The sequence below is a fragment of the Molothrus ater genome, chromosome 2 (assembly GCF_012460135.2).
Source record: "Molothrus ater isolate BHLD 08-10-18 breed brown headed cowbird chromosome 2, BPBGC_Mater_1.1, whole genome shotgun sequence".
Lineage (NCBI taxonomy): Eukaryota > Metazoa > Chordata > Aves > Passeriformes > Icteridae > Molothrus > Molothrus ater.
In genome coordinates, this window is record NC_050479.2 from 28824824 (window position 1) to 28851909 (window position 27086).

At 37.5% G+C, this 27086-nt stretch overlaps 1 protein-coding gene across 3 annotated transcripts in view; it reads left to right on the forward strand.

Annotated features, from left to right (window-relative positions):
- TGFBRAP1 (transforming growth factor beta receptor associated protein 1) overlaps positions 1 to 26870 on the forward strand; it is a 36917-nt gene extending 10047 nt beyond the window's left edge. For all 3 annotated transcript variants that reach the window (XM_036380050.2, XM_036380061.2, XM_036380071.2), the window contains exons 3-12: positions 116 to 310; positions 1276 to 1430; positions 7059 to 7141; positions 13110 to 13451; positions 14754 to 14811; positions 16117 to 16260; positions 17221 to 17367; positions 18696 to 18855; positions 20503 to 20936; positions 21566 to 26870. In XM_036380050.2, the coding sequence (XP_036235943.1) occupies positions 116 to 310; positions 1276 to 1430; positions 7059 to 7141; positions 13110 to 13451; positions 14754 to 14811; positions 16117 to 16260; positions 17221 to 17367; positions 18696 to 18855; positions 20503 to 20936; positions 21566 to 21754 (1907 nt within the window). In that variant the 3' untranslated portion in view covers positions 21755 to 26870. The remainder of the gene's footprint in view (positions 1 to 115; positions 311 to 1275; positions 1431 to 7058; positions 7142 to 13109; positions 13452 to 14753; positions 14812 to 16116; positions 16261 to 17220; positions 17368 to 18695; positions 18856 to 20502; positions 20937 to 21565) is intronic.
- The last annotated feature ends 216 nt before the right edge of the window (positions 26871 to 27086 follow it).

The window sequence follows — 27086 nt, forward strand, 5'->3', positions numbered from 1 at the left end:
GCATCTGCTCTGAGACTTTCCATTGCTGTACTTTGGTACCCTGCTTTGTGTTGGGAAGAGCAGTCTTCAATCCTCAACTAGCATGAGCCTCAGGCTTTGTTTTTCCCTTTTTTAGGCATGTTTGCTACTGTAGATGGGATTTCACAGCACGCCCCAGTGCACTGGTCAGAGAATGTGATTGGGGCAGCTTTGTGCTTTCCTTACGTGGTTGCCCTCGATGATGAATTCATTACGGTGCACAGCATGCTGGACCAGCAGCAAAAGCAAACCCTGCCCTTTAAAGAAGGTCACATTCTACAGGACTTTGAAGGTATTAAAAAGGACACTTTGTTGCATCAGTAATTCCGGAACAACCACTGAAGTCACTTGGGTTTGTTTTTTAAACAAAGTATATAACAAGTGTGTTGACTGTTGAAACTTTTGTTGCAAGTGCTTTCCTCATTAGATTCTTTGCAGACTTCAGTAATTCAAAATTCCACGCTTCTAACAAAATGTATGCTCATTAAATATGCTGTTATTGTCAACTTAATTGTTGGGTAGGAATCTATGGAGTTAGAGCTTTTTCTTGTAGCTTGGTTATTTCTTTCAAAGGATCAATGTTAATTTAATGCTACAACTCAGTAATTGTGATCTACAGGTATTTGTCCATTGACTATCCTGACAAAATTCTTACATGTTAGAAAGGAATACAAAAGAAAAATAATTTTTAAAATATCTGTGTAAGAGGTTTAAAATGGGGTTTTCACATAGAACTGATAACTGAAAAAATGCAAAAATTTCTATTGATCTATTCTTCAACTGAGAACTCAAGTGTGGAATATGCTATGCTACTAATTTTTTTTTCCAGAAAAACTACAAACTCTAGCACTGTGAACTGTATATTTCTTGCTAGATTTGATGTATGGCTTAAAATTTTAAAATATAAGCCTGGGGAAATACCTGTTGTTAAAAGTTCCTACTCTCTGGAATCTGGACAGTAATTTCAGTGGCCTTACCAGCTTAGTTCATCATGAGTGATTCTAGCCAATTTCTCTTACTTTGGGCGGAACAACATCTGCTGTAACTAAATAAATTTACCAATATCTTTTTAATTCTGAGGTAGGATTCATAGGTAAACTGTACTATCAAGTAAATGTGGTAGCAGCAAAGATCACTTTTGGGACTTTAACCCTGTTTAAGTTTTTACATCTTAAACTGTGTATTTTAAAGCTTGTTTCTGAAATTGCTTTTTCCTATAGAGGCTGTGAATTGAATATATCTGTTTCTTCTGTCCAGGAAAGGTGATTGTTGCTACTAACAAGGGTGTGTATATCTTGGTGCCACTACCTTTGGAAAAGCAGATTCAGGATCTTTTAGCTAGCCACAGAGTAGAAGAAGCCCTTGTTCTAGCAAAAGGAGCTCGAAGGAATATTCCAAAAGAGAAATTTCAGGTTTGTCCTTCCTTTAATTTTCTTGAAAACAGAAATTTCACAGTGGGGTCATGTATTCCATTGGTCAAGTGATTGGAGAATGTGTGGGAGGAATTTACATTATAGAGAAGTTGTAATACCTTTTATGATTCCAGCCTGAGGAAATAGGTATTCTGCTAAATTGTTTTGTACTTGTAGAAGCTGTGAATTTGGCAGGATTGAATGCTGTTGTTCTTCTGGGATTTTGTTGAATTTTTTCAACTGTGTAACTTGAGAGAACTGAAAACAAAGCATAACCAGAAGTCTAGTGGCAGAAAATCCAGTGAATGCTTCTTTGGTACTAGATTCAGTTATTATTTGCTATTGCTGTTTAATAATGTATTCTTTAGTTCAAATTAGAATTTTGAAATTTTACTTTTTTTATTTAAGATTCTCACCATATCCTAAACTCCACAGTAGCACTTAACTTCAAAGTTAGGTAATGGGAAATCTTAAGCAAATGCATCTTACTTCCAAGCTCTTACAAGTAGTGCTTGTACTGCTGTGTAACTCAGATTTAAAGGTTTTTGTGTCTTAAACTCTTTGATTACAGTGTTGATTAAAGATTCGTACTCATTCCCTTCTACCCCAGATTTATATTGCCATACATATTCTACTGTATTTTCTCCTATTTAGAGACTTGTAAAAAGCAACATGACATCTCTACTCATGGAGTAGGTGAATGGATATTTGACTTAGTTTCTTTCCTATTGTAAAAGCAAAATTTGATCTGTAACCTGCAGAAAATCTGTGGTTTTCCTTTTTTTAATATACTTTGGAGAATTTTGTAGCCATTAAAACAGTTGTGTTACTTTTGGTTTGTTAAGAAAGGTATACATGACTCTGGAAGATACAAGATTGCAATGGTTCATGACTATTCTGGCTGTCAGGATTTTTTTTTAATGTTTTTTAAATTTCAAGAAGCTTCTAATTCCTTTTCATTTCAGTTTCAGTCAAGGCCTAAAAGGCAGTCATTAAATGAAACTTGTATCAGCTTTCATTTTGATCCTTAATTCCTCTCTTAAAAGAGCAGCTGGGAGACTGCTGGAACTAAAAAGCTCGTCAAGAAAAGTGTTCCCATCTTTTCATAAAGGTCCAACTAACTGAAAGTACTTGAAGCTTACAAGTATTTAGGCAGCCACAGGGTTGTTTCCAGCATGTTTTGCTTGCATCTTCACTTCCTACTTTTCCCTTCCAATCTGTTTAAAGAAGCAAACAAAAATCTCACTGTGAGGGTAGGATGCATAATCTAATCAATGTCCTCTATGTGTGATGATCTATGATTTTCCAGTTATTTCTTTACAGTTCATGTAGGTTTAGTGTGGCAATGACTTTCTGTGTTTTGCCACTGGATGAACTACAATTCATTATCTAAAATACATTGTGTAGACTCTCATTCCTCCTCAGTTTTCTTGCATTAAGAATTTTTCAGCCTTTAAAATATGTTACTTTCTTTTCACAAATGTCTTAAGTGTACAGGGTTGGTCTTCCTGAAATTAGTTTCCTAGAGTATTTTAAGTTCTTTCTAACTTAGTGGGCTTTTAAGGGTATTCACTTATTTTAACCAAATGCTACAGCTGAAAACCAGAAAACATAGTTCTTGCAAGCAAAATAGCTGTTCTATTTCTGGATTGTATTGGCAAATTGATATTAACCAATTATCAAATTCTTGAATTGATGGAGTTTCCCACTGACTCCTACTAAAGTGACTCATCTTGGCCTAGTTGTTGAGACATTGCTTCAGTTTTTCAGAGCTTGTCTGTAGCTGGAAATGTAACATGTTGAGTTTGCTTTCCAAGGGGACTCTGATACCTGATATTGTCATTACAGGTTTGTTACAGACACATCAGTCTTTCTTTGCTGTAGTCTTGTGCAATGTAAGTCTGATGGACCTCAACCAAATTGCACACCTTAAATATGTTTTTGCAACATTTCTTTGACATACTTTAACTGACCACACAGCACTCATTTCTAACTCCTTTTTGAGAGCTATCCTCAAATAGCTATCATATCTATTAGAAAATTGGTATTTTGTAATAGGTATCTTCTGGTATCTGTTTGCAGGCATTACTGAATCCTGAGCAGCTGACACTTCAAAGGCCTTATTTTGCCATTTTGTACAAGCAGTAGGATGGAGTGCATAGGGTTGGCATTAAGACACTTGATCCAACCACTACAATCTATCCATACATTATAGTGATTATTATTGTGTGGTTCATGAAGTACAGTGTTCTCTTTGTCACATGATGCAGTTTTCAGTGGCTGATGCCATGTTATGTGTCCCTTGAACCCAGGGCACTGCAGGGCAGATCTTGAGGACATGGGGGTTTTTCCCTGCAGTTCAGTGCTTTGTCACTGCATGCATACATGGGTGCATGCTCTCCCTCTGTATAACAGCATAAACATATACCTATATATGCTGGTAATGCAGAGTGGCAGTGGAATAGCAGCAATGAAGTCCTGGACTCTCAGAATGATTTGTACAGTCAATATTTAGTTATTGAAAAGTAGCAGGTCATGCCTTAGAAGCTCTAAGAACCTCTTATTTGACTTGTGGTTCCCGCAGACTGCAAATTTAGCTCTGCCATAACAGATGAAAATTTCTTTGTTTTTGAGCATCAGGAATTCCTGCTAGGTAAAAAATGCTAAGGAAAAGTACTCCAAGGAGATGGATATCTCTGCTGGATATAATTTTTGATAGAATACAAAGGCCTTTCTACCATGCTACCATGAAATAACTGAATACTACTTATTAATTTTTCAGGACAGCTGACGTTTGCAGAAATCATGGTTGATGGTAGTGAAGACCTTGGTTAGATTGACACACATCTTGCATAGGTATCTCTCTCTTTTTTTTTTTTTCCTTTCTAATTCTTTTTAGTTAAAAAACCATATTAACTGCACCCAAATCTGACGAAAAGACAAAGTTGCTTTCTAGAAAAATTCCTTTGGACAATGTAGTTGGGAATTCTGACCATTTTAGAAAGGATTTTTTAGCAGTTGAGAGAATTAAGACTTCACTACAGCAATCACAGCTTCAGCAGTCATCTTTCTTTTTCTTATTGCTTTTTCAGATGTGAATTAATACAAAACTTATGTTTTTGTAGCTACTGTTTTTTATGTGAATTTAGTCAACAGTGCAGAATTTGCCTAAAGAACTGCAAGTCCTATGGTAGTTCTTCAGAAATTATAAGGGACTAAACAATGTGTTGAATTTTGACTGGGTGTAACTTAGTACTTTTTTAAAAGAAGCCTGTTCCAGATCTGACAAAATGGTCTGGAAGAACTGTAGGTTTTTTTCTGTCATAAACACAATTTACCTGTGTGTGTTTGACATGTAGGTATAGCCCATTCTTAAAAATCTGTGAGAAAGGGAATATTGGATTTTCCATAATCTGCTCTGTTTTCCTCCATAATCTTTACCCTAGGACATCTTAATATCTAGTGTTTATACTGTCAGCTAAAAATCTACCTGGATACTGCCTATCTCATCATTGCATCTTAAAAAAGTTCAGAAAGTGTCTATCTGTAGATATTCTACAATTTTTTGCTGCATGTCTTTAAGGGAGAATTGAAGATGTGTCAACATTTAAATGAAAGTGAATACCACTTTATCAGTTCAAATTTAAAACTGGTTCCTTCAGCTTATAGTTACACTATCAATGAACTCTTTTCCATTTTTTGTCAAAAAGATGCTGAACAGATTAAACTCTGCAATTCAAGCAGTGCTTTCAGTGAAATTAATTTGAACTTTATTGCAAAATCATGATCAACTAAGTATGTAAATTTTAGTGATCACTCTCTTGCAAAAATTGAAAACTGGCTTTGTGGGGGGGAAAATGCCAGGCTATCTACTTTTGATACTAGTCAGTGGGGTGAGAAGTCTTTCCCTGGAAAGTCAGGATGGATTTTAACGTTTTCCTGCTGCCATGAGATGCAAATATTTGCAGAATTTAATCCTTCAGCAGTGTCATTAGGAAGGTGACCAGGTAAGTATTCATTGATTCACAGATTAGTGTGTAGTGGTGTAATAACACTGTCAGAAGTCCAAAATATTCTGGATATTTTGTGAGTCAATCCCCTAAAGAAGTTTTACTTTGTAGCTAATTGAATTCTCTTTTAGCTTAGTTAACTCTATTTTTAATCATTACATTGAATGTAAAGCATTAGTTAATATAAAGATGTCATGAAGTGTTGTTTGTTTAATTTTATATTGTTATATTTGTCTGAAAAGCTGTGCCTGATAACATTACTCTCTGTTTCCCTTTTTCTCCTACACACTGGGGAGGCAAGAAAAGGTCCACAACCTTACAAAGCATTTTAGAGACTTGCTAACAACAGAGATTAAATATTTCCATTAGACAAACCATAAGTAAAGCATGCACAGACTAAATGGACTGAAGCCAAGCTTTTCTATTGGTAAATCCAGTAACCTTTAATCAAGTTGAAAAACTATCAGAGTATCAGTCCACTGTACTTGAGGCCTGGTGCTCTTCAGCAATTCCTTCGTGGAATACATTCCTGTTGTATTGTAGTTTCTCTGCGTATTTTTATTGAAAATGGTTTTGCTAAGTCTGGTATTAGTACCAGCCTGCATGTACAGTGTGAAACACTAGAAAACTGTGTATTAATGAGCAAATTGAAGGGAAAAACTGAGGACATGAGAAGGTAGCTGGGTGTATTTGCTAAAGTACCAGTGTTGTCACAAATGGGAATGCTCTGCAGAGCACAGTTTAGGTTCCTTGCTCTTAGTACTTCTCTTTTGCTGTTGGAAATATTCTGAGCACAAGGAATTCATTTAATCTTGTAATTGGTAGTTGGTTGACCCCTCAGATTTAATAACTACCTATCATTTAAAGTAGTTTTTGTGTTCTCTTTCTACTGAGCTTCATTTAAACACTTTTTTGTCTAGGTGTGACCTTAACAGTAAAGTTTGATAACAAATAACTTTCCATATTATGGTTTACTTGGTCTTTAACCGTATTTTTATGGTACATTACATAATGTTCTGCATATTGGATAGGTTGAGCTGTTTTGGAAGAATTTTCTATTAAAAAAAAATCACAGTAGCAAAACTGGCAGAAAGTCAAAAATATGGCCATCAGCTGGGGATGAACATATAAGAATTGCCAGCAGTTTTGCACCAGAGAGATGAGACAGGAAGGAAGTGGCTGTGTGTGGTTAAGTGGGATCATCTTTATTTTCTGCACTTACTGAATTGTGGGAAACTTCAAAGATAACCATTGGCTTTTATGTTTGCAATTAACTCAAAAAAATTGAGGCAAGTCAGTGTGATGTCAGATAAGTCATTATTTGAACAAGAAAACTTAAACTTGCTGTTTGTTGAATTTGCTTTTAGTAAGTACTCATGAGCAGTGTTGTGTTCACACACATTTGTGTGAACACAAATGAGTCTGGACAGCAGATTCTATATATTCAGGTAGATAATTTAAAATATAGAGGATCAAGGTTTATTTTGCTTGTGACTTGTCAGATGTGGCTGAAGATTATTTGTTTGGTGTTTTTTGGCAGGTAGCTATTGCAGTAGTAACTAGCACTACATAGATGCAAATATAATAAACCTTTTTTCCCCCTCCTTCTTTTTTATAGGTAATGTACAAACGAATCCTGCAGCAAGCAGGTTTTATACAGTTTGCACAGCTTCAGTTCCTTGAAGCAAAAGAACTCTTCAGGTAATTGTGTGACAAGAAATTTATTCATTTACCTTCTTTAAGTAAGGAGTTAGTGTTCTTGGTATGAAAACTTAGTTCCTTGAATGTTTTTTGATGTAGATGTGAGTTCACTGTAATAAAAGGGTTTTGTTGGGGTTAAGAACAGAGTAACATTGAAACAACTTTTTAGCTCTAGAGTTAATGCAACTGGGTTTTTTTTGGGATGCTAACATATAGTAGCACTAAGAATTGAGTGCTGTATGTATGGAGATTTTTTTACTTTAAAGCCTTGACCTTCATGGGCATATCACCAAGTCTGTGCTGTGATTTACAGCATGAACATTGCTTTGTTCATTTTTTTAATACTTTTAACAAAAGTTATAACTTTAACATTAGCTGCAATTGAAATATTATTGACACGATTGCACTATTTTTATGAAGATGTTGATACTGAATTTGCTTTAACACTTGTTCTGCTAGACCTTTTCCAGGAGACAGATTTGTTCTTGAAGTCTGTACTAACCTTGCTGATTTAGCCATTTCAGCAGTCGCTTGTTTATAAATTGACCTTGATATTCCACTTTCATTCAGAAAATGCTGCTTGTTATCTTTATTCTACCTGATAATTTCATTTCGCTAGCCATGCCTCATTCTGTGATGCAGCGCTGCTGTGGTTAGTGGAATGCATGCTGACCACATAAAATAACTCTCCTTGTTATCTGCTGAAATTCACTTTAAATCAGTTTAGAGTCTATGGAATAGGATTAAGGTTAGACAATTTTCAGTATACCGTAAGCATATTTACAGTGTAGGAAAAAAGTTGTCCTTGGATTTATGGAAATGCATTGAGGAAAGTAAAGCTTTGAGGAATGTTGCTGTTGGTGAGGGACTTTGCCATTTTATTTCCATTTTATTTCTCACCAGTATGATGAGAGACACTGGGCTTGGATGAGCAGTGTACACTGAGTGAAGATGAGGGAATGACAGGAAAGGCCTGAACAGCATTTAGAGACAATTTGTTCTGGCCACAACCACTTCTTCTATCACCTAGTAACTGTTGTCATTAGTGAGAAACTTGCAATCTTTCTCCACCCTTATCTTTCAGACACTTGTGTATCTGACCTCTGGTTCTGTATCTGAAGCAGAAGTATACGTGGTGCATTGTTAAGAATATTTTAAGAGCAGTGAAAAGAGGGAAATGTATCCTGTGAGGTGTTCTACCACCTTGTGGAAGGAGCCAGGATTGCTTATGCATCCTCCATACAACTATCAGTCCCTCTGAAAAATAAGCTTTAATGAATAGAATTGTGGGAGCTCCTCTGTAGAAACAAACATGCTTCATGAGAAAATGTGCTGTCCAGCCACAAATTTTGCAGCTCAGGCAGCATCCCAGGGTGTTCCCTTCCTCTAAAAGTTGCAACTCCAAAGCAGAACAACAGTTTTGCTGATGAATGAATTGCTGATGTCTGCTCAGGGAAGAAGGCCAAAAAAAGTTTCTGTGCTTTTCTTCTGTCCAGCCATACATAAGCTAAGCAGAGTATTTTGGTGATTCTGAAACAACTTGCTATGGTAATCAGGTTCCTTGATTTTCAGCCCTGGTGGGCACACTGAGTTAGAGTAACAGCTGCATGTGCCCTGATACAGTCTCAATCAATCTTGTTCATTTTAAACTTACTGATACTCACAGGCAAAATGGAAAAGATAGTGGCAGTCTATGAAAGCACTTCCTCCATCCCGTGTGCTCTGTAAATGTTTCAACTTTGTCTTAGAAATCACTTCAGTCTTAATGTCAAAGGGAAACTTGGTACCTACCTGAGGAAGGAGGGTGTTAAGCAGTGAAATAGGGTAGCAGCAGTATCTCAGAGATCTTGGTGTGATATGTGGGCCTGCTTCTAGCTAAATATGAAGTGAGATGGTCTCACTACTTGGACAATATTTGACAGTTACAGCTTAGCTGGGGGAATTATATTGGCTTAAAGATCTTCATTTTCTTGCATTATTACCCTTCTTGGACAACCTTGTCAAGAAACAGTTGTATCTTATGCATAAGTTCATAGTTCTTAAAGACTGGAACTTTTAATAGGAATAATTTGCCAAGTTCTTCCTAGTTAATGCTGATGCTTCTGAATACTGAAGAAGGTTGACAAAAAGGAAGCATGTGGTAGCTTTATTGAAATTCAAATAGTTCAACATAAGGGGGATAATTTTCTTGAGCTGGATTCATTAGCCTTAAAACTGAGTGAGAAGTAACAGTAGGGCTTCTTTGGTCTAACAAATTCTGTTATAAGCAGTAACAGAATTGTGATTGTGTTACATAGTTGTGATTTATAGTTATGATATTTCATGTTGCTATCATTAGGGTTATACCAAACAGTGCTTTATAGGAGGTCATTTGCTGAATTTTCCATGCCTTACAGCTACCATGTTTGGTAGCTGTCATAGGGAAACCAGTTCTCTTCAGTGTTTACTGGTTAGATATTGCTTGCCTTCTGACCCACTGGATACTGGAATTTTTCTAAACTTTACTCTTTCTAACAAATAAAAATGTTCACTCTTTGCACAGTATTTCTCACCTTGGAAAACCTATAAGTCTCTTCTACACTGAAAAGGTTAAAAAAATTGCTGGTACTTGTACTTGGAGAAATAAAAAGTAAGAATGATGTGGGGTTTGCATCTTAAATGTAATTCAAGAATATAAGCTTCCAATACAGCCAGTGGGATTTAGGTAAAACAGTTACCACTGTACGCTTCTTTGGCATCTCTGATACCTGTAGATATAAGGGTCTGAATTTAGGCCTAAGTTTCCTGAAAACTTGTAGATTCTTCTTGTTGCATTGTTTATATATATGAAGCCTGAAGAGAATTAATGCAGAATTGCTCAAAGGGAAGTTGCCTCACAACACTGATGTCTCAAGAGTTTGTTTTCTGCTGTGTGATCTGTGTTTTGCTGAGCCTGAAATGCTAGAAGCTGAAGGCTCAGATGTGTTTTTCAAGAGATGAGATCCTTTGTAACTACTCTAAAACAGTTTTGTCCAGATGTGATGGAAAGATCCACAAGACATCCACAAATCCCAGAGGCCATAAGCCTTGAGCTGAATGTTAGCCATTTGTGCAGGTGGGGTCATTATTTAGTATTCGGTATTTTTCTGAAGAAACTTGTGGATAATGTTGTGCTTTTAAGGAGGCTGCTTGATTGCTGCTTCCCACTGCTGTGGGGAGAGAAAACTGTACAGCTAAACTTGAGTCAGACCTGCTGAGAGAACCCCAGGTGATTCACAGCCCAGGCTCTGGACTAGCCAAAGTTTAAAGTGGATTCTTCTTTTGGAAACAGATCATCATTGAGACCAGAATTTGTGAAGTCAGAGGTAAGGTAGCTGACTACTTCCTTATCTAGGAAAACTTGGGTGGTAAGATGGAAGGACTCAGAAGCTGCTGTAAGAGTTGGAAAATGTTTTTAAACTTACTAAAAGTGGCATATTAAATATAACATTTTTAAACATCATCTGTTTCAATGGTCAGAGTCTCCAACTCAAGCTTAGGGCCATCTTCAGATACTTGACAGCATAGCTAGCAAGGGAATCGATGTTTATATTTGAATTTCTCCAGGTTCATTAAGACTCCTTTTTTCTGCACAAATTTTGAGCAGCCTGTGGATGTTATTCAAGTTATGGGTTGACTTTTGTTCTAAAACAAATCAGGGAAGATTCGTTTGGATTGGAGGGGAAAAAAAATCTCTTTCTTCAAATAGGATTCATTTTCTAGCGTAATGAATCTCATATAATATATTTAATCTCAGGACTTGAAATTTCAGAGTAGTTGCAGTTGCTAGAACTGCAGTTAGGTTACTGTGGTAAGTTCCTACTGAAAATTCAAATATTCTTGGAACCATCAGGTCATGCCACTGATAGAACTTGCTACTTCTGGGTTATTCTGCCTCTTATCATAATGTAGATCTAAGAATTTCAAAGCCAAATCCCAAAAGAAGGATTAAAAGAAATTTCAACTGCAGAAATCTGTGAAGTAGACCTGAATGCTTTACCCTCTGTTAGAGGTGGGTCTTTTCTAGTGTGGAGGTGGGCTTTAGGCAGTAGGAGTTCTCTATAGGAATTGGGAAAACCTGCTGTTCATACCTCTCTTCAAGGGAAGGCTCCCCAGTTTTGTCTGTTTTGGTTCTCTATTGTCTGTGTTGCTACTCCTGTGCTTTGCAGTCACTAGGCTCTAGAAGAGAGGATGCTGCTGTTAAATTTGCTGTTGCTGCTTTCTCCCAGAATTTCCTTCTTCTGGTATAGATTTTTGTAGCCAAGGGACTGTGTTAACTTGAAAGCAAAGTTCTAAATGGGGATTGTCGTGGTGATGGCTCCTACTAGTTCATATTTCCTGGATGGTTTTGGAATTGTGTCTCTGGCAAGAAGTGAACGATGCTGGGGCATGCCTGTAGTGAAGGGATGAGCCTATTTATGATGATCTTTCACACTTTATTGCCTGTAGAAATCTGCTGCTTTTCTAATTCTGTGTTATCATTTGTTTCTTTTTGGAATTCATTCCAATCAAAGTTGTGAAGAGAAAGTCTTTGAGTTGGCTGATCACCAGGTAGATAAGAATTATTTTTAAAAAGTTCTATTTCCAACAAAATAACTAAACAGGGCTTCTTTTAGAGAACTGTCAAGTTCATTTTGATTTTTTTTTTCAGCAACAATATTTCCTGCACTTCAGTAATGTTAATTTTTAAACGTGAATTCTGAATAAAAACTTTGACAGTGAAATAAAATATTATAAAATATCCTGATATTTTATGATATCAGGATATTTTATTTTAAAACATTAGGATATTTGCTTGCTGTTCTTCTAAAGCAAGGCCTGGAAAGAGGGTTCCCTCTAGCTGTAAAAATTAGGGATTGTTTGCCATGTGGGGAAAAAAAAATTCTTCTGTCACAACATGCATTCTTTAAAAGCTTGAGGAATTTCAATCTAGGCTGAAAGAATAATGTTTTATGTGGCATATCTATGTTACATCTTGCTGCTGAATAAAAGTGTAGGGCGTCCTTCACACCTGAAGTGGAAAAGCCACTCCAGGGGAGCCCCCACAGATGTACACCCAAGGCCTCTGCCTGTACATCAGACTTACTGGTTAAATGGATGCATAATCAGTATTCGTGGTTTGTTTACAGAACGTCTGTAAGAAGAGAGCCAAGTGAGAAATCTGGTGCTTTTTGGGATTGGGGAAAATGTTTTCATCATGCATACACACATTCTGAAAGCTTTAGTTTTGTACAGGAAGTTGCTATTTTCCCCAGAATTACACTGACACTGTCTTTGTGGCTTGCCTGAAAGGGTTCACATTTGTTTTTTGGTTTTTTTTTTTGCCAACAGAAGACTAGCTCCCATAATGTATGGATGAAGTCTAGGGCAGTCCTAGGACTGCTGTAGGGCTGTTCAGCTGATTTTTGTTTATGCCAGAGAACAGCTGTGGAAGCTTAAAAGCAAAAGGCTGGCCAGTCTCAGAATTTTCAGAGCTTTCAGTGTGTAGAGGAGGAAGAAGAAAATTCAAACTGCCTAGATAAACTAACTCACAAGCAAAAGCAAGAGCAAAAAGCAAAAGTAGCACTATGTGTGCTGCTGTGTCCCACTGACTGTGGGGGAATGAGCAGGCTGATAACAAAACAAATATTTGATTTTTCAGAGCCAGTCTTGAAGGCACAGACATAACATCCAGCATAAACAGAACAGACCACTGGGGATACAAGCATCATAATGTCACCCTAGGACATTTTTGTCCTGGTTTAACTAATTTGGGAGAAAACCTCCAAAGGGGGCCCCTCCAGACAGCAAACCCACATGGCCCCTCCCCTAAAGATATAGCAAAAAATATTCCAGAAACTGCCTACATGCTAGTGTCCTGACTAAGCATATGTTAGCACACATTTTTTTTTGTGCCTATGTATACTTTTTCTTTCTTTTTGCTTCATCTAGTTTGACACTGTAATTGCAGAAGCGGCCAGCTTGATGTCCGGGAGCTGATCTCTCTGTACCCCTTCCTGTTGCCTACTTCCTCTTCATTTATCCGGTCTCATCCCCCTCTGCACGAGTACGCCGACCTGAACCAGCTGACCCAAGGGGACCAGGAGAAGATGACAAAATGCAAACGATTCCTCATGAGTTACTTGAATGAAGTCCGCAGCACTGAGGTTGCAAATGGCTACAAGGAGGATATTGACACTGCTTTACTCAAACTGTATGCAGAGGCAAATCATGAGAGCCTGCTGGATCTCCTAGTTTCAGAGAACTTCTGTCTTTTAACAGATAGTGCTGCCTGGCTGGAAAAACACAAAAAGTAAGTGGATTTTTTTATTATTGCACCTTCTAGATCAGAGGGAAAATTGTCTTAGATGCTCTTGGCTTATCGAACAATATGTTTGAGCACTTGTAGTTCCTGTGCTTTCACCTGTCCAAACACAACTCAGTCTGAATTAAGTATTAATGCTAATTGTTAGCATTTAAAATTGTCGGTGAAAACCGATTACTTGACAGTCTAAGGTAAAGGAAATGCATTGTCTTATCCTGGTAAATGCAGAATTCTCTGTGAAAGTTTCCGTATCCAACACAAAAATAAAGAACTGGTGCAAGTTTGGGAGAAAAAAGTTAAATGTTTGCCCTTGAGATAATGGAAGAGTGGAATGGCTGCAGTAGCTGTACACAGACAGAATGAAAAGATGCCCTAAACCATGCACTACCTTAGGTAAAAGCTTTTAACCAGTTAGCGGCTTTAAAATTGTACTTGCTTGTTCAGGGAAAGAACTCTTTCTTCTGAATTGCAAGCTTTCCATGTTCCACTGATTGACCAAAAAGAGGTTCCTTAAGATGACTGCAAATGACTTCAAAACAGAAATGCCAGCAGGCAGAGAATTAATCATTAAGCAGGAAACATTAGATAGTAAATGTGTAAAATACAAACTCCAGCCTTATATAGTATGTCTATTTTGGTTTTCATTTCTTTAGCTTTAAACTGTCTGGTGCAGTAGTAGCAACTATATTGGTGAGGAAGAGTCTTTAATTATGGTTATATTTGGGGTGATTTCATTTATTTTAGGGGTTTTGTTAAAACCTTTTGGTAAGTGTTGTTTACAAGACATACCTTTACAAGTGTGATTTGAATGAATTCATGCATTCATTCATTCATTGAATGAATTTGCACTGTACAAAGCTCTTCTTTGCCTGACCTGACTCCATGACACAGTAAAGAAAAGCATTTCTGACAGTAAAACAGAGTTTTAAATAAACACATAATAAAATATGATTTAATGACAACTGATGAACTATTGGAGCAATAGTTCTTGGAGGTGTGTGTAATGTCTGTACATTAAATTGACAGAATAGCATTGGGCACATACTTGGTGTAGTTTGGATCTAGTAACTACAAACTGTCTTGGGGACAGGAATGATGGAGACACACTTTTAGGGCAGAACTTCTCTCCTTTGATTCATAACAACAGCCTACAGAGTCTTGTTGAAGTGTAGACATGGCCATGTACATGTCATTGTAAGCCATTATTTGTTGCAATCTGTGCTAATAAGTCATAATGAAATTAGTGGGAAAGTTCTAGCAGTTTTAATATTATCTTCTCTTTCTTTACAGGTATTTTGCACTTGGTCTCCTGTATCACTACAATGGTCAGGATGCTGCAGCACTTCAGGTTAGACTAAAGCTTTTTGTGTCACCTGAAATCCATTCCAAAATACTGTTTTAGTTCTGAGATAAAAATCTGAGGTCTTAATTTATCTATTTGAGAAGTTGTGATGTGTGTTTATAAGAAACTTGAAACTTACACTAAGACTTCCTTGAATAAATTAATATGCTAGATATGAAAAGTCTGAAGAGCTTACTGAAGTTGACAGCTACTTAGATGCTTGTATGATCTTGTTAAAGCAAAACTGTACATACCAGAACATATGTTTATACTCCTAAAAGATGGACAAAAGTGCTAAAATAATCAAGCAATCACTTTAAAATATATTTATTGGGACCAAGCAGCATGCCCTGTGCTGATTGATCTGTATACACACAGCAAAACAGCATTGTATTCTCATAGCAGACATAGACAGCAACTGAGGGTTATTTGCTTACCTGGTGAGGAAGAGTGAACACATTCTGCAAGATCTGTGGGTTTCAGATGGGTTAGTAATCCCTTTGGGGACCTTCCATCTGATGTCACTAATACTAGCAGTGGCCTGTACACTGCAGGTTAAATAATCCTGTTCTTTGTGTCTGCAAAACTCCACCTAGAGAAATTAGAATGTTCTTGATGTGTCTCAGACCATATCCAGTATATTAAGTTTGCCTTATTGTGCAGCTTTTTGAGCACATTAAACACAGTAACCCGATCAAATGCATTCAGGTCAGTTATAGAAATAGTAAGAATAGCCTGAAAAGAAAACAGGTAAGGGCAACAAAAACATATCTGTCATGTGCAAGAAATCTTGGAAGAATTTCGATGCTGCAAAAAACAAGGATTATTGGTAAACTGGTGTAGCTAGGTGTAGCACATTTTAATTCCAATTATAATGTATGTAAAAATTAAATCACCTGGTACTTGTAGTTCTTCAGTCAAAACGAGAGAAAAGCAGAACACCAGCTTTTCTTCTAAATTGCTTGTATAATTTGCTTTTCATCTTGCACACACAGAACACATGAAAAATATACCATGTGTTGGAGAAAAGGACTTTTTATCAAAGCTTTCTTTGTGATTAGTGTACCTCCTTTAGTCACTCTCAGAATGAGCCCACATGATATGGGGTCTGAGGTGGGTGAATGTGCCAGATGCAAGAGAAGGGTGTGGTGGCAAAAGCGGGTGACCAGCAATGTTGCTTGCAATTGGTGTTCTTGTCAACTCTTTCTAATTCCACAACTCTTGGACTAAGTCTTTTAATAGCTGACATGAATTTTGAGCTGGAAGAGCTAATACATGTTTTAAGCACTTTAATATGTGTTTTTGTTGCAGTTATGGGTGAAAATAGTTGATGGAGACATTCAAGATTCTACACGGTCAGATCTCTATGACTACATAGTAGACTTCCTTACATTCTGCTCAGACCAAGAGCTAGTGTGGAAGTACTCTGAATGGATTTTACAAAAAAATGAAGAGGTTTGTGATTGATACACTTTTAACAGAATATCAGTATTTCCCTGCAGTGGTGTTTGGGTTTTCCTTAATGTTGGATTTTCTTGATACCTGATTGGACCTTGTGCAGAATATTTAACGCCAGTTAAATAGTGATCATCAGGAGAAAACTTGCAGGTTTCTCAATTCATCCAAGTCCCTCTATTAGCAAGTGCTAGTGATAATTGCCTGTTTTTATTCTGAAAACAAAGTTTAGAGCATTAAAAATCCAGCATGTCTTCTGTTTTCTTCATTTAAGTAAGATAATTTTTGAATCTTATAATAAATAAATCACCTGGCAGGTCAACTGTTGCTGCTGCCTCTTGTTTTAAAGATGATGGGTGGTATCTGTGTACACCAAGACATGAAATAAATAGCCTCCATTCAAGACAAGATTTCATTGCTAGAAGAATTAACTTAATCTGCCAAAATAAGAAAAAAAAAGTGTGATGTTTGGTGCTGTATCAGACAGTCTGTGCTGTTGGAACTTGTCACTCCCTGATTTATATTAATTTAAGCATAGCTATTTGTGCAGTGGCAGATTTCTAAGCTTTTGGTTTGGTAATTACAGAAGTCTCTTGCTCTGTCTATATCATCACATGTGAAAAGGCTTAGAGCATTCTGGTCTCTAATTTGAGCTATCCTGCTACAAAGGCTGAAGTCTCTTATTCTATTGTGCAAATCCATTCAATATTTCTTGTGGAAGTTGTGCCCAGGCCAAGGCTTATAGGCTGGACAGTGTATACACTACAAATTGAGGTATGCAGATAGGAGTGAGTGAGATCAAGATAAGCACAGGGTAGTGAATCCTGTGGTGCTGAGCAAGGTTTTGTGTTTATCTTCCTGAACAATGTATTAACAATAGTGCTATTCCTTTTTCATTTTAAATATTCATTTAATAATATAATTGCCATTGAGTTCCTAAATGCAATAAACTCTTTCTAGGTTGGTGTACAGATTTTCACTAAAAGGCCTTTGGAAGAACAGGAGAAAAACAGCATTAATCCAGATGATATCATCAGTTGCCTTAACAAATATCCTAAAGCACGTGTCAAATATCTAGAACATCTAGTACTGGAAAGAAAAATACAGGTGAGTTATGTGAGAATGCTAAAAGTAGGAATAGGATTCAGAATGCAGGTTATGATCAACAAGGCTGAAAATAGGCAATGTTTGGAAGAAATAGGCTTAATATAAAGTCCTTCAAGTGTACTCAGAGCAGGGTAGGAGTCTTTTTAAGATTAAAGTAAAAGATGAGGAGTGGATACCTTCACTATTTTGAATTTTTCAGTGCTTGTGATAGCAAAATAATTGCTTATGTCCTCTCAGACATAAAGTATGCAATAACCAGATGTAACCCTGAGGGGTTACATCTGGTTATTGCATACTTTATTTCACTCACTTGATGAGGCTCAAATTTTCTTCTAGCAAGATCATAGAAAATGATCAGCAACAGGTTGATCCTATTGCATTGTGACAGCAATATATTAAAATTGCTGATTCAATGTTTTACAAATGAAAATGTTTTATTCTGTCTTTTTAGAGTGATTTGAACAATTAATCGAATTAAACCATGCACCCCTCACTAGAATTCCAAACCACTCTTGATGCTGAATGCCCAAAAGATGCATTCACAAGTCCTAAGTGACAGTGTATTACACTTTCGGGGGCTTTAGCTCAATAGAAAAGCAGCCAAATGTTGTATTTGGCTATGAAACATTTTAAGCACAAGAGAAGTTCTTTAACCCAGAAATAAAGCAAGGAAATGAACACTGAAAGAACTCTGCAGAGCTGATGATTAGTGCATTAATTCACATTCTTCAAATGCACATCAGATTAGTGGTTTTCCCTTATTGGTGTTGCAGGTGTGTTACACCATGGCTGATGAATGTACTTATCTCTGATGTCATGGATATTTCCAAACAAACTTTTTGAGTTAAACACAGTGCCTTGTAAAATATTTGTGAAAATACTTTACAATTAAATCTACCTGCTAGTAAAAGCTAGATTATAAATCAATTTGATGTTTAAAAATTACTAGATTATTGTGAATGATTTAGTGAGAATGTTTTAAACAGTCAAATCATCAGCTTATTTTGATGAATATTGGATAGTGGATAACAAAAAAAGCACTGTGCCTTTAGAGTGCTTTTCTATCTCTGGTGGCTTTGTCAGATTTTATTGCAGAAATAGAAAAGGTTAAAGAACATACCTGAATATGAGGAATCCTGTATTTACAATGTAGTTTGTGAGGCTGCTCTGAATTAAGTTGTCTATCTGTATGGACAAAAAACTTCGTCAATAATTCAAATTAAATAAGTTAAAACACATTTCTATGCCATTAAGTAAATATTCATCACTGTTATTGCTGGGGCCAAGAGATTTGTAAACTGAGCTAACATTGTTCTATTCATCTGTAGAAAGAGAAGTACCATACTCATCTAGCTGTCTTGTACTTGGAGGCAATAATTCAGCTAAAATCTGTGACCACAGATAATTGTACAGAAACAACCGAGCTGCTGTTGAAACTTCGCAGTCTGCTTCAGAAATCTGATCTTTATAGAATTCGCTTTATTTTAGGTACGTTGCATGTTGTCGGTTTTAAATGCTGTATGTGATTTCCAGCTGGACACAAAATAATAGTCCTTTGAAGGATAGAAAACTAAAAGATATAAAGTTTCTCTGTGCTTTTGTTTGATAGGCTGTATTTCTAACAAACACAGGTTAATTTAGAAAGCATGTGCGTTGGTGTTGTCCTAGGTCTCTATAGCTCCAATGGTATGTTTGCCACTGCACCAGAGACAAAATACCGACTGGCCAGAACAAATACCTGCATACAATTTTCTTGATAGTCACCTTCTTTTTAATGATGAGTGTGGAACTTTTGCATGACATGAGATGACATGACAACCTTTTGCAAATGAGGGACCTGCAACTTTATTTTTTAAACAGCTTGCTTCTAGTGAATGGAAGTGAAACTTTAAGGAATCTAATTGCCAAGGACTTGTTACCCATAACCCTGAAACTCGCTTTGGGGTTCATGTTAAATAAAAATATGAGCATCTTCTAAGGTGAAAAGTACAACTTACATGTTACTGTTGGCATTAGGCAAGCAACAGTTGAGCTAAGTATTTTTCTTGGTCAGTGCTTATAATGGTTAATTTATAATGTTTCATCTACTGGAATGAAAACATACAGTGCAATTAAGCAAGCCAAGTGTGTAAATCTTCTCTGGTATGGAGGATTATGGCTGAAGAATGATGGAATAGTGGATGAAAGGGAAGTGACTTGTTACTGAACTGAAAGATGTGAAATGATTTTTTGAAATTCAGTGGGAAAAAAATCCAGTGTAAGTGGAAATAAAAATTGCAACATTTATGGGAGTAGCAACTAAATAAATTTACCAAAGTTTAATGTTTCCTTGCCTTTTCAGGCAGCAAAATGTTATGTGATGGATACTGTACAAATGGAGCACAGTCATTGAAAGTCTTGGTTTTTTTCATCTTTTAGTCAGTTTTTAAACAAATTTTTCCAGGCAAGAGTTACAAAATGGATTATTCTCTTGAAATCCATGTGCTTCAAAATAAAAGATTTCTTACATGACAATTCTTACATTACATGCAAGTGAGATCAATGCAAGCTAGTGTGTTCCCCCCTGATAACCAAAACATTTTGGTGAGAAAAACATTGTATTTCCATGCATTTTACACATTGTATTTTCCATGCATAGGCCTATGCCAAATCTTTATCACCTTTACAATAATTAAATTATTTTCTACTTTATTTTGAAATGCCAGATGAACTTGCCATTCTACCTGCCTATTGCTGACACTTAAACTTTAAACTGGATTAAGGGTTTGTAGTGTCCTTTTCTTAATGGGAAGTACTATTGGATTTTTATTGTCTTTTATGGAGTTTATTCTATGACCTCCTATAATATTGGGAGAAGCAGAGGTTAAAAATATTGCAGCTTCATCTTACAGTTTATTGTACACGGTAGCAGTGTCTGCTAGAATTGAAAAGGTGTCAGTGACCATGGCTTGATCACTTACTGTTTAATAATTTCTTTGTCCCATATTTTGTGGTGCTCTTTTGTCAGAGATGTTTCCATACATCTGAGCATTCCTGTGCTCACAAGCATCTGCCTTCTCTACAGTTGCACTGGCTGGGAGAGGGAGCAGTTGTCTCCTCCACTGAGCAAATATTGCCTTGTTTCTCATTTAACAGACAAAATCCAGGGCACAGACCTTCATATGGAGAGTGCAATTTTATATGGGAAACTAGAAGAACACGAGAAGGCTTTGCATATCCTTGTCCATGAGTTGAAGGACTTCCATGCTGCTGAGGAGTACTGTATGTGGAACTCTGAGAGCAGAGACTCGCAGTACAGGCGGAGGCTGTTCCACCTGCTGCTGTCAGTGTATTTAACCCCGGGCACCTCGGACTGCGCGCTCGTCATGGCCGCCGTGGATCTCCTCAATAACCACGCTGCGGAATTCGATGCAGGTCTGGTTTTGCAGGTGGTGCCTGACAGCTGGTCAGTGCAGCTCCTCTCCCCATTCCTGGCTGGAGCAGTGAGACAAAGCATTCACACAAAAAGAATGACTCAGGTGGCACTTGGGTTAGCACAAGCTGAAAACTTAATCTACAAGCACGAGAAGGTAGGTTACTGGGGTGTTTTTAAATATAAAAGCATTTTGAAGCTTTGCAGTTGAGTCCTTTGATATACAGTTATCAAAAGCAGTTTGAAGAATTAGTACAAAAGCTGTCTTCGTGTCTTTGGCATTTATTAGGTTTGGGGTTTTTTTGCCATGACTACTAGATTCAAAATTAATTGAATGTTTTCTCTGTAAAACAAAAGGGAAAATCGGGGCCTTGAAATAGGAGTAACCTTGGTGAGCTTCTGGGATGAATATGAAGTGAGTCTGGGATTTGCAGATTAACAAAGTTCTTGCAGAAACTTTAACAAGTGTCAGTTAGCATTTCTTTCACTAGGAGGGATTGCCAGAATTTCCAATTCAATTTTTTACAGTGTCATCTGTCAAAATTTGTTTAAAAAAATTATCCAGCACTTAGTATTAATTGAAGCTTATTAGTAGATTTTATTAATGGTAAATTCAGTTGTAAAGCTTTCTTCTATTCCTAGTTAGGACAGTGTTGCTTAGAGTTCACAGCAGATTATTAAAATTGTTTTTGTTTTATCCATTTGGTATAGTTGCAATTATGCTCCATCATTTCCCTTCCTTTCTTGTTAGATTCACATTTGGAATTTTTCCCCCCTCTCTTTTAGGTTAAACAAAAAGGAGCCCCGATTCTTCTTTCAGACAAAAAGGTTTGTCAGGTGTGCCAAAATCCTTTCTGTGAGCCTGTGTTTGTCAGATATCCCAATGGGACTATGGCCCACACGCACTGTGCTGCAAACAGACATCTCAATTCCAATGTGACTCATCACTCTCCCAGCTCCAGCAATCAGACTTGAAATATTCCCACAGTTCCCATGACTTATACCCCATTGAAAGTGGGCTGGAAAGAAAAAAAGTGCAGCTACTTTAAGTATAAATCAAGGTGGACAGCTAGTTTTTGGGCTAATGGGAAGACTTCCAGTAAACATAAAATACTGCTACTTATCTTTTTGATTTCTAATGAATGTAGATAGAAAATTCACTACCATACATGAAGAGGTGCAAATATGGGCTCTTCTGTGAATAGGAGTAAACACTTAAGAGAAAAGGAGCCTTTTCTTCACAGGGAGGATGAATGTTACGGAGTGAAGGCAAACAGTCATTTTAAGAATTGTCACTTTGCACTGGCTGTGGTGTTGATAAATTTGTGGAGGGGAAGATGGCATTTATTGGAGTTGGAATTCCTGAAGAGTGATGGGACAGGATTGGCATCGTGCAGCTTACAACGAAGACAGAGATGTGCATCAATTTTAATGCTGGCTGCAGCATGTCTTCTTTTGGGCTGGATTATCTTCCACAGGATCACATTCTCAACTTCAATTTATTTGCTCTACAAAATGTTGGCTTTTGATGCACTTTTTAGTACCGCCCTGCCATCCACCTTCTATATGGAATTTAAATGTAAGTGCTGTTCTGTTAGGTTTCTGCTCCTGCAGTTACTGTAATGTACTGAGTGGAAACCAATAACCTCAATCACACAGATGAGCTTGGAAGAAAAAAGAAAGAAAGTTTGTCTGGTCAGACTTGTAGTCACTTTTATATGGGGGAAGAGACCCTGACTTTAATACTGATTTATTTATTAATATGCAAATATGCTGTACATACAGTTGAATAAATTGATCTTATCATTCTAGCATTTCTTTGGAGGATTAAGATGTAACTGATACATAAATGTACAGATGATGTGCTAAGTGTTTGCTGTAACATAACTTAGGCAGGTTGGAACTCTACAAAAATAGGTTTTTAGTGCTTATGGATGACTTTGTGCAATCAAAACCACAGAGAGAAGTTATAAAATTGTAAGAAATCTACAGAAGTGCACTACAGGGGTACTGGGTTTTTATATTCTACTAAATATTCTGTGAACTAAAATTTTTCAAATAACACAAACCCTTTACTTAACTGCCCTCATATGTATTCACATTGCTATTTAACGAATTTAAAGTTGATTTAAAAGATGTAGCTTCCCCCAAGAGAGGTTAAATAATGACAACTTTAAATAAACTTAAGTACTGCAAAGTGAAAGTATTTCTTTGAATTCTGTAAAGCTCTAATAAGTACCAGGCTTACTGATTGCATGCAGTTGAGTTAGTATGGCTGCTCCCTGTTTCAGAATTCCAAATCAGTGGAGGCTTTCAGCAAAATGGACCATCTGCTTGGTCCTTTCTAGAATCACAGAATAAGCTGAGTTGGAAGGGATGCATCAGGATCATGGAGTCCAGGTCCTGGCCCCACACAGGACACCCAGAGTCACACCATGGGCCTCAGTAAAACAAATTTGCTGTTGTCCTGATGCAGCCTCCTTGTACAGAAAGGCTGGCTTAGGAAGCTGCCTTCTAGTTGCAGTGCTGCCTCCAAGAAGGGGCAGCCAGACCTCATCCAGGGGAAGAAGATATCCATCTCTTCTCACAGAAACAGGCACTGGTTTGGGGTGAAAGGGATCTTAAAGACCATCTATTCCAACCCACCTGCCATAGGCAGGGGTACCTTCCACTAGTCCAGGTTGTTCAAGGCCTCATCCAGCCTGGCCTTGCACACTTCCAAGGATGGGTTCTCTACAGCTTCCCTGAGCAACCTGTGCCTGAGCCTCACCACACTCACAGTAAAGAATTTCTTCCTGATATCTGAGCTAAGTTTGCCCTCCTTCAGCTTAAGGCCATTCCCCTTTGCCCTATTACTCCATGCATCTGTACAAAGTCCCTCTTCAGCTCCCTTGCTGTCTCCCTTCAGGTTCTGGAAGGTGCTGTAAGGTCGTCCAAGAGCTTCTCTCCAGGCTGAACAGCCCCAGCTCTCAGCCTGTGTGCACAGGAGAGGTGCTCCAGCCCTGTGATCATCACTGAGGCTTTACCCTCGACTTCTTCCAACAGTTCAACACCTTTCTTGCATTGTGGGTCCGAGAGCTGTACTCGAGGTGTGGAGTACTTTGCTTTGAAGCAGAAGACCTTTGAATCTTTCTCCTAATTTTGAAATTAGGGAAGTATAACTTGTGCTGAATTTTATTTATTTTTCAAAGCCCGAGTAAGGAATTTTGTAGTGCTTTGTACTAAGACATGCAAGTCACATTTAGTGAGACGCACTTCAAAAGAAGTCACGTGTGGGCATTTCTGACTCAGTTCTGGCATGAGTGATTCTGCTGTGGCACTGGTACAAGCAGAGTTTGTATCTTGTAGCCATGGCTTTGAACATTGTGTATACAACTGACAGTAATGGTATACAAAAATTTGTAGTCCCCTGTCCTCAAAATACTTGCTGATAAGAGTGGAAGTGATTTTTACAAAGACCCTACAAACCTTTTGTGTACACTAGCATGCATTTCTTAAGAAATAGTTTCTTTGGCTGCCAGCATCCTGAGTATGCTCTTTTTTCCTTTTTACTAAGGAGGTACTAAAACAGACTCCTCTCCATGATTAGAGTAATTTTACCCACTTAGTAGTGATAAATTACTGCTGCAATGGAATAAAAATCATATCATTCCAGGCCTCAGGAAAGTTCTCAGTTCCTTTTACAAGAAAAAGTATGTCTATAAAAGATTAAATAATTCTTTATTAATAGTAAATATCTTTTTGCAGATATGTACTTTGGCTAAAATGCAGCAAAACCAGTAATTGTACATACAGGACAAATACAGAAACCAGAACAATGAAAGCCAGCATTTTTGCAATCAAAAGTGTGATTAATATTTAAGTTGGGGGCATCTAGTTCTTTGAAACCCAGTCCCCTGAAAATGTGGGCTGGAAGAATTGATACATTGTTACCTGTTGCTTTGTTAAATTTTATGCTAGCACTCATATGAATGAATGAATTAATATGGAAATCCCATGGTAACTAAAGGGAAAAGCAAAGAAAGCCAGTGTGAGGCTGAGGCAGAGCAAGAGCTCAGCAGGGAGGTGGCAGGTGGGTGATGTTCTTCCTGTGTGTGTCCAGCATGTGAGCAACTGGGAATATTCCCAACCAGAGGAGATGTCAGCCCACATCAGAGTGCTGTGTGGCACTCTGGGCTTTGTCACCAGGAAATTTATGAAAGGTGACATTCAAATTTCCTTAGGTGGGACAACTGAACACCCTTGGGTAAGAGAGCTTCATTCTGGGGAACCTGAGTTCAATCCTTTTGTTTTGGCACTGTCAGTTTGGTGGTTCGTGGTTTATGTACCTCAAATCCTGGGCCAGCATTGCCACTCTGGTAAGTTATGGCTGCAGCAGCACAGAGGGAGTGAACAGGGAAGGAACCAGATTTGGGTATTAATTACTGACTGCATTTGTGAAGGAGGAGAGGCAGGAAAGAGGAATATTTCTCTGACCATTTTTCTAGTTTGGAAGCAAATGCTTTTTGGGAGTTAAAGCTTGATGTGATCTTTTTATCTCCAGCTAAGGAATGTGGAGTCTAAGACCTGCCCTTGGAGAGTGGAGATTCTGCCAGAATATTTATCCTTAATTTAGCTGCTGGTAAATTATTTGAAATTCATCTTCCTCACTTTTTCCAACGAGTCTCCTCCAACTTTGTATGTGTCAAAACCAAAACAGTAGTGCAGATTTGTTTTTAATGTGACACTGTGACTGTGATTCAGGACATAATAAATGAGATTAGTCTCTCACACTGATGCCTCTGCAGATATCAAGACATGTTTGTCTAACGTGGAACCTCTAGTTACTGAAATATTGCAGCTCTGACTTTTTTTCAGCCATTCACTGCTACAGATGATGGTACATACAAAAAGCACTTGTTAAACTTTCCTCTACACTTTCATATCTCCACACTTCCTCACGTAAAAATTACCTATGATGTGTGTTTGTCATCATATGCAGTTTTTCTCTCTCTCAGTCAATAAGAGGAAAAATCCTAACAAAAAAAATTGCTCAGAATCTGGCACTCTGCTCAAAATAAGATTCATAGCTGTATATTCATGAGAAAGAATTCAGTTACATCTTCATTTCTTTTGTTTAAGTGGATAAGTTGTCCCATTGAGATCAGTATTCTTGTAATATTGTCAAAGGCAGGGGAAAAGGAGCCTTTGAGGGTTGCTACACAGAGCACACCAGAGATACCTATGAACTTGTTCAGGCAGCCCATCCCGAGGCGGCTCAGGTGTGTACAGGAGGTTACAGTGAGAACTTCTCTCTTTGCTCCCCTTGCTCCCAGTCTCCAAAAACTTTCCAGCCTTTGTTACCTGATTAATGTCACTCTTCTAGCACTTAACTGACCTGGGTACAAATCTTGAGAGGTCTGGGGGACTCCTGAGCAGATGTGTCTTCAGTAAAATGTCACTTTATTATTCAGCCACATGAAGCCCTACTGATGTGAGCTGTGGAAAGGTGGTGGTAGGGATGGAGTGTATGTTTTCTTAGAACTTTATTACATGTTTAAACACACAAGCATTATCCTGACTGCTGAGTCTTTATAACAACATCTGTTCTTCACAGGACTCCTGTCTCGAATGACATTAAAAATATTTTGTTTTATACAGTTCTACCAATAAGTAATTTTTTATTTTATAACTCTTCCTGATTTGCTGCAGTCTCTATTCAGCATGGCTCTAAGTGTTTTATTAACATCCTGCTGTTCATAACAGGCAGCAACTAATACATTTTCATTGTGAGCTCTCTTCCTATTGCCTATATTAGCTAATTAATTTTTCTCTTGCTGTACAACACTTTGGGGCTTATGCCTTGTGAACACACTGGTAGTTAAATGTGCTGCTACTTTGTAAGGAAAAAGAAGAAAAGTTAATAACATTCTGTAATGTATGATTGATTTCTAAATTGAAGTTCCCCTGCAGTAAATTTGTTCAGATGGAAGTTTGTACCATTAAGGCTTTTGGACTTAGTGGTTATACTGGTGAACATACACAGCAGTATGTGGAATGTATAAATGTATAAATATGTCGATTTTTAATAAAATAAAATCTTTTAATTACATTTGTCATGGATTCATAGATACATGAACCCTGGAATGTGAGTGTCCAAGTGAAGGGAAAATACTATCTCTTGATGAATAGAGGATTCATCAGGGTGACTGACAGAGGGGTCAGATCCCTGACATGTAGAAGTTAGGCTGGTGCTTACATACTCTGCATAAGGCAGAGGTGTTGGTGTTCCTCATCCTCCTCCTCACTGCTCAGGACTAATGGCCCT